Source organism: Chiloscyllium plagiosum, unplaced genomic scaffold (assembly GCF_037043375.1).
Source record: "Chiloscyllium plagiosum isolate Xiang-an unplaced genomic scaffold, Cpla_swu_hap1 HiC_scaffold_3, whole genome shotgun sequence".
NCBI lineage: Eukaryota > Metazoa > Chordata > Chondrichthyes > Orectolobiformes > Hemiscylliidae > Chiloscyllium > Chiloscyllium plagiosum.
Window position 1 is genome coordinate 160,746,214 of NW_028270141.1, and position 19,595 is coordinate 160,765,808.

Below are 19,595 nucleotides of genomic sequence, written 5' to 3' on the forward strand. Positions count from 1 at the left end.
CCCTCTGACAGTACGGCACTCCCTTTGTCCTGAGCATCTGACAGTGTGGCACTCTCTCAGCACTGAGCCTCTGACAGTATGGCACTCCCTCAGCACTGACCCTCTGACAGTGTGACACTCCCTCAGCACTGAGCCTCTGACAGTATGGCACTCACTCAGCACTGACCCTCTGACAGTGCGGCACTCCCTCAGCACTGACCCTCTGACAGTGCGGCACTCCCTCAGCACTGACCCTCTGACAGTGCGGCACTCCCTCAGCACTGAGCCTCTGACAGTATGGCACTCACTCCGCACTGACCCTTTGACACTGCAGCACTCTCTCAGTACTGAGCCTCTGACAGTGCGACACTCCCTCAGCACTGACCCTGACAGTGCGGCACTCTCTCAGTAGTGACCCTCTGACAGTGCAACACTCCCTCAGTACTGACCCTCTGACAGTGCAGCACTCCCTCAGTACTGACCCTCCGACAGTGCGGCATTCCCTCAGTACTGACCCTCCGACAGTGCGGCACTCCCTCAGCACTGACCCTCCGACAGTGCGGCACTCCCTCAGTACTGACCCTCTGACAGTGCGGCAGTCCCTCAGCACTGACCCTCCGACAGTGCGGCATTCCCTCAGTACTGACCCTCTGACAGTGAGGCACTCCCTCAGTACTGACCCTCCGACAGTGCGGCATTCCCTCAGTACTGACCCTCTGACAGTGAGGCACTCCCTCAGTACTGACCCTCCGACAGTGCGGCACTCCCTCAGTACTGACCCTCTGACAGTGCGGTACTCCCTCAGTACTGACCCTCTGACAGTGCGGCACTCCCTCAGCACTGACCCTCTGACAGTGCGGCACTCCCTCAGTACTGACCCTCTGACAGTGCGGCAGTCCCTCAGTACTGACCCTCTGACAGTGCGGCATTCCCTCAGTACTGACCCTCTGACAGTGCGGCACTCCCTCAGTACTGACCCTCTGACAGTGCGGCACTCCCTCAGTACTGACCCTCTGACAGTGCGGCACTCCCTCAGTTACTGACCCTCTGACAGTGCGGCACTCCATCAGTACTGACCCTCTGACAGTGCGGCACTCCCTCAATACTCATTCTCCGATAGTACGACACTCCCTCAATCCTGACAGCGTAGTGCATATGATCATCGATTCGAATCTAATGTAGGTGATGGGCTTTGCCTGGCCCTGAGTGACTTGCCACTTGTCACCTCAAGCCCTTACATTGTCCAGTTCCTGCAGCATTTGGTCATGGACTGCATCGTACCCGAGGAAGTGAATAGATGTGTGACCATTCTTAGATAATATCCTGTTTGTTCACTTTCCTCTCCTCAGTACCTTATGGTCTATCACTGTAATTTACAAATTATTGCAGCATATTCTGAATGTGATTTGACTAATATGAGATTAACTATTTTAGCATTGTGGAATTAGCCTTTCCATCCATTTGTTTCCAATTTCAGTTGAATAGCACCAGTGGAAAATAGGAATTTGGCAATGCTGATGAAGTGTGATTGGATTGCAGCATAACAAGTGCCTGGCATTTGTACCCGTACGTGACCAAGGCAGGTTTATTGCCCAGTTTCAGAGGCACTGAGAATAGAGCACGCTGAGATAACGTTGCTTATATTGGAGCAAGGTTGTCTGAGTTTCCAGTTGTCAAGGCCATAGAGAAGTATGAGGAAAGGCGTCTGGGACACATACGTTTCTCATTCGAGGCATGGATTACAAAAGCAAGGAAGTCATGTAAGAGTTGAACTTTGGTGAGAGCACAGCTCGAGTACTGTGTGCAGTTCTGGTTGTCACACCATAGGAAGGATGGGATTGTACCGGAGGGAATGCAGAGGAGATTCACCAGACTGTGCCTGGGTTAGCAAGTTCAAATTATGAGGAAAGGTTGCATAGACTTGATTGGTTTTCAATGGAGTGCAGGTCAGGCAGCATCTGAGGAGCAGGAGAATCAACGTTTCAGGCATAAGCCTTTGTTAGGAATTCCTGATGAAGGGCTTGTGCACGAAACATCAATTCTCCTGCTCCTCGGATGCTGTCTGACTGGCTGTACTATTCCAGCACCACATTCTCCACTCTGACTCTCTAGCATCTATAATCCTCACTTTCTACTACTTGTTTTTAATGGAGTAGAGAATGTGATGGGATATCTGACTGTGATGTATATGGTCTTGAGGGACATGGACAAGCAGATAAGGAGCAGCTGTACCACTCAGGTGAAGGATCAGTCTTGAGGGGATACAGGTTCAACATGATGGACAGGAGATTTTGGGGGAATGTGAGGAAAACCATTTTTACTCAGAGGGTGGTGACGGTCTGGAATGTGCTGCCTGGGAAGGTGGTAGAGGTGAGTTGCTTCACATCCTTTAGAAAGTACCTGGATGGCCACTTGACATGACTTAACATTCAAGGCTGTGGGCCAAGTGCTGGGAAATGAGGTGAGGTGGAAAGTGAGGTCTTCCTCACGTATTGCTGCAGACTCGGAAGGCTGAAGGAATTCTTCTGCACTGTACGATTCTGTAAAGATCAAAGATAAAGATCAGGCATCCCTTAATGACTTGGTGCACTAGAAAGTTGTACTGTTGGCTCCAAGTAGTCACTTCAGACTTTAATCAGCACCTTCTTCCTCCTATAGGGAAAAGAGAGACCCCAAATAAAAATGCTGCATTCCTTTAGTGTTTTCCACATATCAGGGAATAGGTAAATGTCTTTTTCTGTAACCGTGACTGATATCATGACTTACTCCTTTACTTGACAGGTCCCTCGGAAGTCTGTATATGATCAACTGAACCAGATCCTAATTTCAGATGACCAGCTGCCAGAGAGTATTATCCTGGTGAACATTACAGACTGGCAGGGACAGGTAGGAGAACACTGGCATAGAGAGGATCTCCCATAACAACAGCAATGTAGAGGATAAGGCCATTATTGGCAGACAGCAGTGCGATAACCCAGGGATGCAAGGGCGATATCTGGGGAGCAGGCAAGAAGGTGAAGTTCAGATCAGAGATCATCCATGATTACCTTGATGACCAGAAAAGGCATAACCGGATATGGTCTCCTATGGTCATTGTTCTTATAAGAGAGGATTGACAGGAGAGAGACTTTCCAAATGAATGGACGAAGAGAGAGAGAGAGAGAGCTCAGAAGCAGGATCCAGGAGAATGGGACTCATACATCGTACAGAGAGGGTCCAGGAATGGACTGAGAGAGAGAGATAGCTCAGAGAGAGAGAGAGAGAGAGAGAGAGGGTCTAGGGATATGGGACTGAGAGGGAGAGCTCATTCAGAGAGAGAGGGTCCAAGGGAATGGGACTGAGAGAGAGCTCATTCACAGAGAGAGGGTCCGGGGGAATGGGACTGAGAGAGACCTCATTCAGAGAGAGAGGGTCCGGGGGAATGGGACTGAGTGAGAGCTCATTCAGAGAGAGAGGGTCCGGGGGAATGGGACTGAGAGAGAGCTCATTCAGAGAGAGAGGGTCCGGGGGAATGGGACTGAGTGAGAGCTCATTCAGAGAGAGAGGGTCCGGGGGAATGGGACTGGGAGAGAGCTCATTCAGAGAGAGAGGGTCCGGGGGAATGGGACTGAGTTAGAGCTCATTCAGAGAGAGAGGGTCCGGGGGAATGGGACTGAGTGAGAGCTCATTCAGAGAGAGAGGGTCCGGGGGAATGGGACTGAGTGAGAGCTCATTCAGAGAGAGAGGGTCCGGGGGAATGGGACTGAGTGAGAGCTCATTCAGAGAGAGAGGGTCCGGGGGAATGGGACTGAGTGAGAGCTCATTCAGAGAGAGAGATTCTAGGGGAATGGGACTGAGTGAGAGCTCATTCAGAGAGAGAGATTCTAGGGGAATGGGACTGAGTGAGAGCTCATTCAGAGAGAGAGGGTCCGGGGGAATGGGACTGAGTGAGAGCTCATTCAGAGAGAGAGGGTCCGGGGGAATGGGACTGAGTGAGAGCTCATTCAGAGAGAGAGGGTCCGGGGGAATGGGACTGGGAGAGAGCTCATTCAGAGAGACAGGGTCCGGGGCAATGGGACTGGGAGAGAGCTCATTCACAGAGAGAGGGTCCGGGGGAATGGGACTGAATGAGAGCTCATTCAGAGAGAGAGGGTTCGGGGGAATGGGACTGGGAGAGAGCTCATTCAGAGAGAGAGGGTCCGGGGGAATGGGACTGGGAGAGAGCTCATTCAGAGACAGAGGGTCCGGGGGAATGGGACTGAGAGAGAGCTCATTCACAGAGAGAGGGTCCGGGGGAATGGGACTGGGAGAGAGCTCATTCAGAGAGGGAGGGTCCGGGGGGAATGGGACTGAGTGAGAGCTCATTCACAGAGAGAGGGTCCGGGGGAATGGGACTGAGTGAGAGCTCATTCAGAGAGGGAGGGTCCGGGGGAATGGGACTGAGTGAGAGCTCATTCAGAGAGAGAGGGTCCGGGGGAATGGGACTGAGAGAGAGCTCATTCAGAGAGAGAGGGTCCGGGGGAATGGGACTGAGAGAGAGCTCATTCACAGAGAGAGGGTCCGGGGGAATGGGACTGGGAGAGAGCTCATTCAGAGAGAGAGGGTCCGGGGGGAATGGGACTGAGTGAGAGCTCATTCAGAGAGAGAGGGTCCGGGGGAATGGGACTGAGTGAGAGCTCATTCAGAGAGAGAGGGTCCGGGGGAATGGGACTGAGTGAGAGCTCATTCAGAGAGAGAGGGTCCGGGGGAATGGGACTGAGAGAGAGCTCATTCAGAGAGAGAGGGTCCGGGGGAATGGGACTGAGTGAGAGCTCATTCAGAGAGAGAGACGGAGGATGCATATACTCCTGCATGCATTTATTCTACATCCATTTTTTCTTGAAGCTGTTTCCGTTACTTCTCAATATACTGAACTTCATCAACAACTATTCAAACTTCAAATTCTCATCTTCATCTTCCTCATAACCTTACTCCTCCCACCTCTGTAACCTCTTCATGCAATACCAACCTGAAATAACAGAGCTCTTTGAATTCTTACCTATTGTTCAGCCCTGACCATAAGAGGTAGGCCCTTTGGCCCATCAGGTCCTCTGTGCCATTCAGTGCAATCATGGCTGATCTCATATTCTTTGACTCCACTTTCTTGCCTTTTTCCCCATCACCTCTGATTCTGTTCCTGATTAAAAATCTATTAGGGAACCGCAGAATTGTTTTGCTGCAGGTGGTGGCCATTTGGCTCATCCTGTCTGCTCCAGTTCTATTATCTAGTACCAATCTCCAGCCTTTTTCCCATATCCCTGCATACCGTTCGGAGCCAAATAATAGTTGTTTTGTGATTCATGGGTGAAGACTCCCAAACCTCGCTGTTCTTTCTGCAGTCTTTTTCCACTTCAATAATATTCAGCTCCTCTGTTCTTCCTGCCATAGTGCCGAACCTCACATTTTCCCACATTATATTCCACTCAGTTAACCTCTCTATGTCCCTCTGCAGACTCTTTGTGTCATACTCACTACTTGCCTTCCTCTTATTTTTACATCATCCACAAACTTGATTACAATAGTCACTTTCCTGATCTAAATCATTCATATATATTGTAAATAAATGTGGCCCCAGCACTGATCCCTGTGACACTCCACTAGTTACAGGTTGCCATCCTGCAAATGTCCCTTTCATCCCAGCTATCCATCTTCCACAAGTTAGTCAATCCTGTGGCCATGCCTGGTTACTCCACCATGAGTCATGGTGCCTGCAGATGCCTTGGCACTACATTTTGGAATTCTCTCCCTCGCCACTTCTTGCACTTTTTCTTGTGATTTAAAATCCTTCTGAAAACCTACTTCTGAGCAGGCATTTGCTTCCCTGACCTGTCACAGCCCAATATTAAATTCTGTTTGAGAGTTGCTCCTGATTATCTACAAGGTTAGATTTTCTGAATTCACACAGTGGGTTTAGTTGATCATGGACTTTATTCGCTCCTTTTTTCAGTATCTGTACGAACGTCTCCATGAGAAGAGCCAGCCCATGGTGTGCACATGCTCAGTGGCAGATATCCACGCAGCTTTTAACACTATTGTTACCAGGATACAAAGATTGTAAGTAACCAGGAGTTCTGTGGAAATTAACCTGGTGGGAAGGGGTGCTCCTAAACCCTACACCTCAAACCCTCATGTGTCTATGGGTGTAGATGTACACTTCACTTGACTGCAAGTCTATGCCCCACTTGTTCCTTTCTTAAGCATGCCTTACACCTTATAGTTACATACAGGCATTGCACAGCTGCAGACTTACACACAGCCTAAACTAGTCCAAGAACAAGGCTTACTGGCATCTTTTGATGGCAACTAGGAATGGGTCATAAATGCTCAATGCACCTAAACCAGCAGAATTAGTTTTGTTTGAAGTTGCTCCAGGGTGCACCATGATACGAACAGATAGCCATTAAAGTACTAATTAATAACCTTGTTAAACAGGCGAGAATATGGCAGATGGAATATAATGTGGATAAATGTGAGGGTTAGTTAAAAAAAAAACAGATGTGCAGAGTTTTTCTCAAAGGGGAAGAGATTGGAAAGTGTAGATGCATAATGTGGAAGTGGTTCAGGGTTTGGAAGGTGCTGTCTGAGGATTTTTGATGAATTTCTGCAGGGCATCTTGTAGATAGTGCACACTGCTGCGACTGAGCATCGGTGGTGCAAGGAGTGGATGCTTATGGATTTGGTGCCAATCAAGCGGCTGCTGTGACCTGGATGGTGTTGAGCTTCTTGAGTGTTGTTGGGGCTGCCCTCATTCAGGGCAAGTGGGGAGTATTCCATCACACTCCTGACTTATGTCTTGTAGATGGTGGACACGCTTTGGGGAGTCAGGAGGTAAGTTACTCACTGCAGGATTCCCAGCCTCTGACCTGCTCATGTAGCCATTGTTTCTGTAGTGAGTCCAGATCAATTTCTGATCAGTGGTAACCCCAAGGATGTTGGTAGTGGGGGACTCAGTGATGGTAACACCATTGGATATCAAAGGGTGGTGGTTAGATTGCCTCTTATTCAAGATGGCGTTTGCATTGCAAAAATGTCATTTTCACTTGTCAGCCTAAGCCTGGATATTGTCCAGACCTTGTTGCATTTGAACATGGACTGCTTCAGTATCTGAGGAATTGTGAATGGTCCTGAACATTGTGCAATCATTGGTGAACATCCCTAGTTCGGACCTTATGATGGAGGGAAGGTTATTGACGAAGAAGTAAAGATAGTTGGGCCTAGGACTCTATCCTGGGGAACTCCTGCAGAGATGTCCTGGAGCTGAGATGACTGACCTTCAACAACCACAATCATCTTCCTCTGTGCCAGATCTGGCTCCAACCAGCGGAGAGTTTGCCCCCTAATAACCATTGAATCCAGTTTTGCCTGGGCTCCTTGATGCCACATGCGGTCGAATGCAGCCTTGATGCCAAAGGCTGTCCCTCTCCCCTTCCCTCTGGAATCCAGCTCTTTTGTCCATGTTTGACCCAAGGCTGGAATGAGGTTAGGAGCTGGGTGACCCTGGGGGTACCTAAACTGGGTGTCACTGAGCAGGTTATTGCTGAACAGGTGCTGATTGATAGCTCTGTTGCTGACCCCTGCCATCACTTTACTGAGGATCGAGGGGAGACTGATGGGATGGTAATTGGCCGGGTTGGATTTGTCCTGCTTTATATGTACAGACAATTTTCCAAATTGTTGGGTAGATGCCAGTGTTGTAACTGTACTGGAACAGCTTGGCTCGGGGAGCGGCAAGTTCTGGAGCACAAGTCTTCAGTCCTATTGCTGGAATGTTATCAGGGCCCATAGCCTTTACAGTATCCAGTGTCTCCAACATTGCTTCCTGTCATGTGTAGTGAATCGAATTGGCTGAAGACTGGTATCTGTGATGTTGGGCACCACTGGAGGAGGCTGAGATGGATCATCCATTTGGCACTTCAAGATTGCAGCGAAAGCTTCAGCAAATGAGCACACACACACACACACACACACCCCTGCTGCATAGAAACATGGGGAGGTGATGTCCTTGTGGTACTATCACAAGAGTACAGTCATAGAGATGTACAGCATGGGAACAGACCCTTCGGTCCAACCAGTCCATGCCGACCAGATATCCCAACCCAATCTAGTCCAACCTGCCAGCACCCGGCCCATATCCCTCCAAACCCTTCCTATTCATATACCCATCCAAATGCCTCTTAAGTGTTACAATTGTACCAGCCTCCACCACATCCTCTGGCAGCTCATTCCATACACGTACCACCCTCTGCATGAAACAGTTGCCCCTTAGGTCTCTTTAAATCTTTCCCCTTTCACCCTAAACCTATGCCCTCGAGTTCTGGACTCCCTGACCCCAGGGAAAAGACTTTGTCTATTTATCCTATCCATGCCCCTCATAATTTTGTAAACCTCTATAAGGTCACCCACAGCCTCCGACGCTCCAGGGAAAGCAGACCCAGCCTGTTCAGCCTCTCCCTGTAGCTCAGATCCTCCAACCCTGGCAACATCCTTGTAAATCTTTTTTGAACCCTTTCAAGTCTCACAACATCTTTCCGATAAGAAGAAGACCAGAATTGCACGCAATATTCCAACAGTGGCCTAACCAATGTCCTGTACAGCTGCAACATGACCTCCCAACTCCTGTACTCAATACTCTGACCGATAAAGGAAAGTATACCAAACGCCTTCTTCACTATCCTATCTACCAGCGACTCCACTTTCAAGGAGCTATGAACCTGCACTCCAAGGTCTTTTTGTTCAGCAACACTCCCTCGGACCTTACCATTAAGTGTATAAGTCCTGCTAAGATTTGCTTCCCCAAAATGCAGCACCTCGCATTTATCTGAATTAAACTCCATCTGCCACTTCTCAGCCCGTTGGCCCATCTGGTCCAGATCCTGTTGTAACCTGAGGTAACCCTCTTCGCTGTTTACTACACCTCCAATTTTGATGTCATCTGCAAACTTACTAACTGTACCTCTTATGCTCGCATCCAAAACATTTATGTAAATGACAAAAAGTAGAGGTCCCAGCACCGATCCTCGTGACACTCCACTGGTCACAGGCCTCCAGTCTGAAAAACAACCCTCCACCATCACCCTCTGTCTTCTACCTTTGAGCCAGTCCTGTATCCAAATGGCTAGTTCTCCCTGTATTCCATGAGATCTAACCTTGCTAATCAGTCTCCCATGGGAAACCTTGTCGAACGTCTTACTGAAGTCCATATAGATCACATCTACTGCTCTGCCCTCATCAATCTTCTTTGTTATTTCTTCAAAAAACTCAATCAAGTTTGTGAGACATGATTTCCCACGCACAAAACCATGTTGACTATCCCGAATCAGTCCTTGCTTTTCCAAATATATGTACTTCCTGTCCCTCAGGATTCCCTCCAACAGCTTGCCCACCACCGAGGTCAGGCTCACCGGTCTATAATTCCCTGGTTTGTCTTTACCGCCCTTAAACAGTGGTACCACGTTTGCCAACCTCCAGTCTTCTGGCACCTCACCTGTGACTATCGATGATACAAATATCTCAGCAAGAGGCCCAGCAATCACTTCTCTAGCTTCCCACAGAGTTCTCGGGTACACCTGATCAGGTCCTGGGGATTTATCCACCTTTAACTGTTTCGAGACATCCAGCACTTCCTCCTCTGTAATCTGGACATTTTGTAAGATGTCACCATCTATTTCCCTACAATCCATATCTTCCATATCCATTTCCACAGTAAACACTGATGCAAAATATTAATTTAGTATCTTCCCCATTTTCTGCGGCTTCACACAAAGGCTGCCTTGCTGATCTTTGAGGGGCCCTATTCTCTCCCTAGTTACCCTTTTGTCCTTAATATATTCGTAAAAACCCTTTGGATTCTCCTTAATCCTATTTGCCAAAGCACTATTTGCCAGAGTACTTGGTAATGTTCGAGGGACCTGGGTTCAAATTTCTACATGGTGACTGGTGAAACTTGAATTGAATAATAATCTGAAACAATTTAATGATGACATTGTTGATTGTCAGGAAAATAACCCATCTGGTTCAGTAATGCTTTTTTGAGACAGGAATCTGCCTGGTCTGTCCTAAAAGTGATTCCAGACCCACAGCAACGTGGTTGACTCTCAACTGCCCTCTGGGCAAGTAGGGATGGGCAATAACTGTGGTCCTCCAGTGATGTCCACATCCTGTTAATGAATACAAAAAACACATAAGCCCCTACAAGTTCCCCTCCAAGCCACTCACCATTATGATATGGAAATATCTCGCCATTCCTCTGCGTCAAAATCCTGGAATTCCCTCCCTAACAGTATTGTGGGTCTCCCTGTTTTCTATCCTGGCAGATCTCAGGCAGTTTGGCACAACTCAGACATTCAAAGTATAGTTTTGCAGTGTGGAGCTAGAGGGGGATTCTTTCTCACACTTTCACCTTTTTTTTGTCTCTGCAGCTGTAATTGTAACTCACAGATGCCCCCTCCAGTCAAAGTGGCACTGGCTGGGGACCAGAGCTTCCTCAGCACCATCCTGAGGTTCTTTGTCGAGCAATTAGCAAGCAAAACTCCAGACTGGCTGAATTATATTCGCTTCCTGATTGTACCGCTAGGTAAGGGGTCCATAGCTGGATATCACTTGTGCCAGCATCTGTGTCTGTCTACAATACATCTGTTTCACATAGGACCAAAACCATTCAACCATTCACCAACAGATTCAATCCACGTCATTCCATGTTTATTTCATTTTACTTTGCACTTCTGACTTGCCCCATCACCTGCTGAAAGTGTTGAGTTCTTTCTGGGACATGTTGCCCTGGCACAAGCCATCCTGATGTATTTGCCGACATGAGTCAGTCAGTGAGATATTGGGCCATGGAGGGCATCACTGCCAAGCTCAATCTGACATCTACTGATACAGTGGCCATACCACACCCATCCTGTGGTAACTATAGACCCATTAGCTTAATGTGTGTTATTGAGAAAATGTTACAATATATTAGAAAGGATGTGATAGCAGAGCATTTAGAAATGCACAATATGGTCAAGCAGAGTCAGCATGGTGACATGAAGGGGAAATGATGCCTGATAATTTTACTACTGTTCAGTGACAAAGCAACAAGCAGGGTAGAAAAAGGGGAACCAGTATCTGCAACATATTTAGATTTCTAAAAGGCTTTCAATAGGCTACTTAGTAAAATAAAATCTCCTGATGTTGAGGGTGGTGTATAAGCATGGATAGAGGATTACCTAACTAATAGATGATAGAGAGTTGGGATTTTCAGGATGGCAACTTGTAACTAGCAGAGAGCCACAGGAGTCAGTGCTGGGCCATAATAATTTACAATATACATGAAACACTTGAATTAAGAAGGTGAATGTAGATTTGAGGGACTGTCTGATGAGGAGAGGTTGAGTCGGTTGGGCCTGTACTCACTGGAGTTTAGAAGAATGAGGGACGACCTTATTGAAAGAGGGGGCTTGACAGGGGAGATGTGAAGAGATTGTTGCCTCTTGTGGGTGAGTCTAGGAAGACGGAGATGAGGAGAAAATTCTCCTCTCAAGGATCGTGAATTTGTGGAATTCTTTACCACAGAGGGCAGTCGAGACTGGGTTGTTACGTATATTCAAAGCTGAGAGAGACAGATTTTTAACCAGGAAGGGAATCAAGGGTTGCGGGGAATAAGCTGGAAAGTGGAGTTGAGGATTAGTGATCAATCATAAAAGTTAGAAGCAGGAATAGGCCATTTGGCCCCTTGATTCAGCTTTATCATTGGATATGATTATGGCTGATCATCAAGTTCAATCCCTAATCCCACTCTCCCCCTTGATCCCTTCAGCCATAAAGGCTATATCATTCTCCTTCTTGAAAACATAATGTTTTGTCCTCAATCGCTTTTAATGGTAGTGAATTTCACAGGCTCACCACTCTCTGGGTGAAGACATTTCTCCTCATCTCAGTCTGAAAAGGTTGATTCCTCTTTAACCTGACCCCCAGCTGTGGCCATTGAAAACATCCTACCCTCTATGTGCCAGTGTAATCAAGATCTCATTGAATGGTGGAGCAGATGTGATGGGCTACATTATAGGAAGGATGTGATTGTCCTGGAGGGGGTGCAGAGGGAGATCCACCAGGATACTGTCTGGGATGGAGTATCTCAGTGATGAAGAGAGGCTGGATAAGCTCGGGCTGGTTTCTTGAGAGCAGAGAAGGCTGAGGTGGGATTGATCGAGGTGTGTAAGATAATGAGGGGCATGGACAGGGTGCCCTCCAACCGTAACAAGGAGAGAACCCCCCCTGTGCTCACCTTCCATCCTACCAACCTTCGCATAAACTAAATCATCCTCCAAACGGACCCCACCACCAGGGATGTATTTCCCTCCCCACCCCTTTCCGCCTTCCGCAAAGACCGTTCCCTCCGTGACTACCTGGTCAAGTCCATGCCCCCCAACAACACATCCTCCCGTCCTGGCATCTTCCCCTGCCACCGCAGGAACTGTAAAACCTCCTCCCTCACCTCCATCCAAGGCCCTAAAGGAGCCTTCCACATCCATCAAAGCTTTACTTGCACATCCACCAATATCGTTGTTCCCGATGCAGTCTCCTCTACATTGGGGAGACTGGGCGCCTCCTAGCAGAGCGCTTTAGGGAACATCTCTGGGACACCCGCACCAATCAACCACACCGCCCCGTGGCCCAACATTTCAACTCCCCCTCCCACTCTGCCGAGGACATGGAGGTTCTGGGCCTCCTTCACCGCCGCTCCCTCACCACCAGACGCCTGGAGGAAGAATGCCTCATCTTCTGCCTCGGAACACTTCAACCTCTGGGCATCAATGTGGACTTCAATAGTTTCCTCATTTCCCCTTCCCCCACCTCACCCCAGTTCCAACCTTCCAGCTCAGCACTGTCCCCATGACCTGACCTACCTGCCTATCTTCTTTTCCACCTATCCACTCCACCCTCCTCTCTGACCTATCACCTTCATCCCCTCCCTCACTCACCCATTGTACTCTCTGCTACTTTCTCCTCACCCCCACCCTCCTCTCATTTATCTCTCCATCCTTCAGGCTCTCTGCCTTTATTCCTGATGAAGGGCTTTTGCCCGAAACATCGATTTTACTGCTCCTCGGATGCTGCCTGAACTGCTGTGCTTTTCCAGCACCACTAATCCAGAATCTGGTTTCCAGCATCTGCAGTCATTGTTTTTACCAAGGTGGGGAGAGAGCAGCTACTCCCCCTGGTTAAGGGGTCAGTAACAAGGTGGCATCATTTGAAAGTGAAAGGCAGGCAGTTCAGATGGGATTTGAGGAAGAGCATTTACACCCAGACGATGGGAGTGGGGGGGGGGGGGGTCTAGAATGCACTGCCTGGGAGGAGGGGGGTGGGTTTAGGTGGAAAACATCACAAACTTGAAAAATAACTTGAAGGAATACTCAAAGTGTCATAATGTTCAAGGCCTAATGTGGGAAAGTGGGACGAGTGTGAGTAGGTTGGTGCAAACCTGAGAGGCCAAAGGCTCCTCTCTCTGTGCTGTATGGCTGTAGGAATGACTCGCCTACATCTGCTCTGAAGTCAGTGGTCTCTGGCCAGGAGACAGTAGGCTTTCAGTTTGAAACAGTCAAATACATGTACAGTACCCCTGTACAACAGCAGGACCTTGATAACAAACCACATTGATGTAACCAGTTTCTCATGATAAAGGGGAGGTTTCAAATGAGCCATAGTGATGTTGAGAGTTAGATAGCAGTGTGACACTGAGAGTAAGAATGGGGTTGGCATATATGTGCAGCAGACTAGAGTTGGAAGAGCAGAGAAGAGCATGCCTGTGCTTGCCAAGCTTGAATTGTCCCCAAACAGAGGAAAGCCCTGATCCTTGGCTGACAATGTCAGTGAGCAATAGGAATAGCCACTCTCCGGCCAGTCCAATAGCTGAGGTGAGGTGAGGCTGATGGCCTTCACTAAGGGACACACCATTGAACAATCCATTCAGTGTTGTCACATTTGGAAAAGAGCTGTGAGTGCTGTTTCGAGGGACACTGTAAACTTATCTGTCTGCAAAATGGGGCAGGTGACAGCCTGAAAAACATGCTAAGCCTCAGGGAATTCAGCAACATCTCACTCCCCAAAACCCTAGCAAGGCCTGTATCATGCCTTTCGATCATAGAATCGTATAATACAGAAGAGGACCTTCAACACATCGAGTCGACCCCACAGAAACTACCCTAGCTCTATACTACTCCCACAATAAATGCCGGCCTGCTGGCAACCCCCATATCATAGAGTCATAGAGATGTACAGCATGGAAACAGACTCTTCGGTCCAACCCGTCCATGCCGACCAGATATCCCAACCCAATCTAGTCCCACCTGCCAGCACATAAAAATCCTACTCATTGAGACCTTGGAGTGCAGGTTCATAGCTCCTTGAAAGTGGAGTCGCAGGTAGATAGGATAGTGAAGAAGACTTTTGGTCTGCTTTCCTTTATTGGTCAGAACATTGAGGTGGGATTCCACAGGGATCTGTGCTGGGTCCCTTACTGTTTGTGTGATTGGAGCCCAGTGTGCGGTGGGGGCCCACAGGGATCTGTGCTGGGTCCCTTACTGTGTGTGTGACTGGAGCCCAGTGTGCGGTGGGGTCCCACAGGGATCTGTGCTGGGTCCCTTACTGTGTGTGTGACTAGGGCCCAGTGTGTGTTGGGGGCCCACAGGGATCTGTGCTGGGTCCCTTACTGTGTGTGATTGGAGTCCAGTGTGCGGTGGGGTCCCACAGGGATCTGTGCTGGGTCTCTTATTGTTTATGTGACTAGGGCCCAGTGTGTGGTGGGGACCCACAGGGATCTGTGCTGGGTCCCTTACTGTGTGTGATTGGAGTCCAGTGTGCGGTGGGGGCCCACAGGGATCTGTGCTGGGTCCCTTACTGTGTGTGTGATTGGAGCCCAGTGTGTGGTGGGGGCCCACAGGGATCTGTGCTGGGTCCCTTACTGTGTGTGTGACTGGAGCCCAGTGTGCGGTGGGGTCCCACAGGGATCTGTGCTGGGTCCCTTACTGTGTGTGTGATTGGAGCCCAGTGTGTGGTGGGGTCCCACAGGGATCTGTGCTGGGTCCCTTACTGTGTGTGTGACTGGAGCCCAGTGTGCGGTGGGGTCCCACAGGGATCTGTGCTGGTTCCTTTACTGTGTGTGTGATTGGAGCCCAGTGTGTGGTGGGGGCCCACAGGGATCTGTGCTGGGTCCCTTACTGTGTGTGTGACTGGGGCCCAGTGTGCGGTGGGGGCCCACAGGGATCTGTGCTGGGTCCCTTACTGTGTGTGTGAGACTGGGGCCCAGTGTGCGGTGGGGGCCCTCGGGGATCTGTGCTGGGCACCTTACTGTGTGTGTGTGATTGGGGCTCAGTGTGTAGTGGGGGCCCACAGGGATCTGTGCTGGATCCTGTACTGTGTGTGTGACTAGAGCCCAGTGTGTGGTGGGTGTCCACAGGGAGCCGTGCTGGGTCCCTTACTGTTCGTGATATTCATCAATGATGTAATAGACAATGTAAGGGTGATGATAAACAAGTTTAAGGTAAAGAAGCTTGAGGTCCTGTTGGTGTTGTATGTTGTAATTGTACCCGCCTCCACCACCTCCTCCAGCAGCTCATTCCATACCAGCACCACACTCTGTGGGAAAACATTACCCTTTAGGTCCCTTTTAAATCTTTCCCTTCTCACCTTAAACCTGTGCCCTCTAGTTTTGGACTCCATGACCCTGGGAAAAAGACCTTGGCTTCACCCTATCCATGCTCCTCATGGTTTTATAAACCTCTGTACAATCACCCTGCATACTCTGATGGCTCCAGGGAAAACAGCCCCAGCCTATTCTGCATCTCGCCACAGCTCAAACCCTCCAACCCTGGCAACATCCTTGTAAATCTTTCCTGAATCCTTTCAAGTTTCTGAAAGGAGGGAGACCAGAACTGAATGTAGTATTCCTGAAGAAGATTATGAGAGCTAAGATATACATGCATTTAGAAAGACAAGGTTTGGTTAGGAGTAGAAAATGTGTTGCTGGAAAAGCACAGCAGGTCAGGCAGCATCCAAGGAGCAGGAGAATCGACGTTTCAGGCATGAGCCCTTCTTCAGGAATGAGGAAAGTGTGCCAAGCAGGCTAAGATAAAAGGTAGGGAGGAGGGACTTGGGGGAGGGGCGTTGGGAATGCGATAGGTGGAAGGAGGGAAAGGTGAGGGTGATAAGGTGAGGGTGATAGGCCGGAATGGGGGTGGGGGTGGGGGCGGAGCGGTCATTAAGAAGATTGCAGGTTAGGAAGGTGGTGCTGAATTCGAGGGTTGGGACTGAGACAAGGTGGGGGGAGGAAAAATGAGGAAACTGGAGAAATCTGAGTTCATCCCTTGTGGTTGGAGGGTTCCTAGGCGGAAGATGAGGCGCTCTTCCTCCAGCCGTCATGTTGCTATGGTCTGGCAATGGAGGAGGCCAAGGACCTGCATGTCCTTGGTGGAGTGGGAGGGGGAGTTGAAGTGTTGAGCCATGGGGTGGTTGGATTGGTTGGTCCGGGTGTCCCAGAGGTGTTCTCTGAAACGTTCCGCAAGTAGACGGCCTGTCTCCCCAATATAGAGGAGGCTACATCGGGTGCAGCGGATGCAGTAAATGATGTGTGTGGAGGTGCAGGTGAATTTGTGGCGGATATGGTAGGGTCCCTTGGGGCCTTGGAGGGAAGTAAGGAGTAGTCAGCATGGCTTTGTGGGTGGGAGATTATGCCTCACAAATTTATTAGAGTTCTTTGATGAAGTGACCAGGAGGGTTGACGAGGGCAGACTGGTAGATGTATTCTATATGGATTTCAGTAAGGCCTTTGATAAGATTCCGCTTGGTAGGCTGCTCTGGAATGTTAGATCGCATGGAATCCAGGGGGGAGCTGGCAAATTGGATACATTATTAGCTTGATGGGAGGAAGCAGAGGGTAATGGTGGAAGGATGCTGGTTGGACTGGAGGCTTGTGACTAGTGGAGTCACTCAGGGGTCGGTGCTGGGCCCATTGCTGTGTGTTATCTATATCAATGATTTGGATGAGAATGTCCAAGGCATGATTAGTAAGTTTACAGATGACACTAAAGTAGGCGGGATCATGGACAGTGAAGAAGGTTATCAGAAATTCCAGCAGGACCTTGATCAGCTGGGGAAGTGGGCTGAGAAATAGTGGATGCAGTTCACTATAAATGTAAGGTCTTGCACTTTGGAAAGTCAAGTCAAGGTAGGTGTTTCTTGTTGAATAGTAGGGCCTTAGGGAGTGCAGTGGAACAGAGGGACCTGGGGGTTCAGGTGCACTGTTCTCTGAAAGTGGAGTCCCAGGTAGACAGGGCAGTGAACAAGGCTTTGGGCACACTGACCTTCATCAGTCAGGGCATTGAGTATAGAAGTTGGGAAGTTATGTTGCAGTTGTACAGGATGTTGGTGAGGCCGCACTTGGAGTATCGTGTTCAGTTTTGGTCACCTTGCTACAGGAAGGATGTTATTAAACTGGAAAGAGTGCAGAAGGAATTTACCAGGATGATGCCAGGACTCAGTGGTCTGAGTTATAGGGAGCGGTTGGACAAGCTAGGACATTTCTCTTTCGAGTGTAGGAGACTGAGGGGGGGCCTTATAGAGGTGTATAAGATAATGAGAGGCATGGACGGGGTATATGCACTCAGTCTGTTTCCCAGGGTTGGGGAATCGAGGACTAGAGGCATCAGTTTAAGGTTTGAGGGGAAAGAATAAAAGGGAATCTGAGGGGCAACTTTTCTACCCAGAGGGTGGTGCGCATATGGAATGAGCTGCCAGAGGATGTGGGTGAGGCGGGTACATTAACAACATTTAAAAGGCATTTAGACAAATACACGGATAGGAAAGGATTCGTAAGATTGGGCCAAGTGCAGGGAAATGGGGTTAGAGTGGATGGGCATTCTGGTCAGCATGGAGCAGTTTGGGTCAAAGGGCCTGTCTCCATGCTGTAAAATTCTATAACTCAAAGTGGCCTAACCAATGTCCTGTACAGCTATAACATAACATCTGAATTCCTACACTTAATGCACTGAACAATAAAGGCGTGTACCAAATGCCAAACAGCAGATGTCTTGGAACAACAGACAGGAGTCTTCAGCAAAAGCTGGTAATGTAATAAAATAACTGACATAGGAGAGCTTTTCAACTGTTGGAGCTTGTTCAGTCATTTAATAAAAGCATAGCTGATCATCAGCCTCACCCGCATTTTACAGCACCATCCCCATGCCACATCAACCCAGGAGTAAAATTAAATCCAGCCACATGGCCCTGGCATCAATTCTGATCCTCACTTCTCTGAATTCCTGTGACATCAGGCGTTTTGTTAAAATACCAAGAACTCAAAGTGTACCAGCATTGTCTTCACAAAGCAATTCACCAACACAGCCACTCAGACTGGCAGTCATTCTTGGTTCTGTCGTCCTCAGGCTCTCATCCTCTCGCAAAATACTTAGCATCAGTGGACAACAAGTACAACAGCTCCTTCATGGACTCTGCATGGAGGGATCTCTTCAGCAAGTCAGAGCCTCCAACTTCAGGTAATGATCACAGGGCAAATGTGGGGGAGCCTCTGTACATCAATGTAACGCAGTCACAGCCAGCTTCTCTCAATGACAGGCTTTCAGAATGCAGACACACGAGACCAGAGAACACTCAGCTTTCACCCACTGCCTACTCGAGACATACAAACTCACAAGGAGCATGGTCCACATTGGGCTCCAGTCGGATATTCAAACAGGAGGCCACAGACAAGAGCACAAAGTAAAAGCACAAGGCTGACAGATACTACAGTACTGAGGGAGTGCCACACTGTCAGGGGGTCAGTACTGAGGGAGTACCGCACTGTCAGGGGGTCAGTACTGAGGGAGTGCTGCACTGTTGAAGAAAAAGTGAGGGCTGCAGATGCTGGAGATCAGAGCTGAAAATGTGTTGCTGGAAAAGCGCAGCAGGTCAGGCAGCATCCAAGGAGCAGGAGAATTGACGTTTGGGATATAAGCCCTTCTTCAGGAATGGCTTATGCCCAAAGGGCTTATGCCCGAAACGTCGATTCTCCTGTTCCTTGGATGCTGCCTGACCTGCTGCGCTGTTGCAGCAACACATTTTCTGCACTGTCGGAGGGTCAGTACTGAGGGAGTGCCACACTGTCAGGGGGTCAGTACTGAGGGCATGCCGTACTGTCAGCGGGTCATTACTGGGGGAGTGCTGCACTGTTGAAGGGTCAGTACTGAGGGAGTGCCACACTGTCAGGGGGTCAGTACTGGGGGACTGCTGCACTGTTGAAGGGTCAGTACTGAGGGAGTGTCACACTGTCAGGGGGTCAGTACTGGGGGACTGCTGCACTGTCGGAGGGTCAATACTGAGGGAGTGCTACACTGTCAGGGGGTCAGTGCTGACTGCTGCACTGTTGGAGGGTCAGTACTGAGTGAGTGCTACACTGTTGAAGGGTCAGTACTGAGGGAGTGCCACACTGTCAGGGGGTCAGTGCTGAGGGAGGGTCAGTACTGAGGGAGTGTCACACTGTCAGGGGGTCAGTGCTGAGGGACTGCTGCACTGTTGGAGGGTCAGTACTGGGGTAGTGCTGCACTGTTGAAGGGTCAGTACTG

General features: G+C 49.2%; 1 protein-coding gene across 4 annotated transcripts in view; it reads left to right on the forward strand.

The window, feature by feature from the left end:
* Nucleotides 1-19,595, forward strand: part of LOC122552344 (phosphofurin acidic cluster sorting protein 2) — a 772,803-nt gene that overhangs the window by 440,335 nt on the left and 312,873 nt on the right. For all 4 annotated transcript variants that reach the window (XM_087984748.1, XM_087984739.1, XM_087984743.1 and 1 more), the window contains 4 exons: nt 2,761-2,865; nt 5,945-6,051; nt 10,416-10,570; nt 18,420-18,530. In XM_087984748.1, the coding sequence (XP_087840874.1) occupies nt 2,761-2,865; nt 5,945-6,051; nt 10,416-10,570; nt 18,420-18,530 (478 nt within the window). The remainder of the gene's footprint in view (nt 1-2,760; nt 2,866-5,944; nt 6,052-10,415; nt 10,571-18,419; nt 18,531-19,595) is intronic.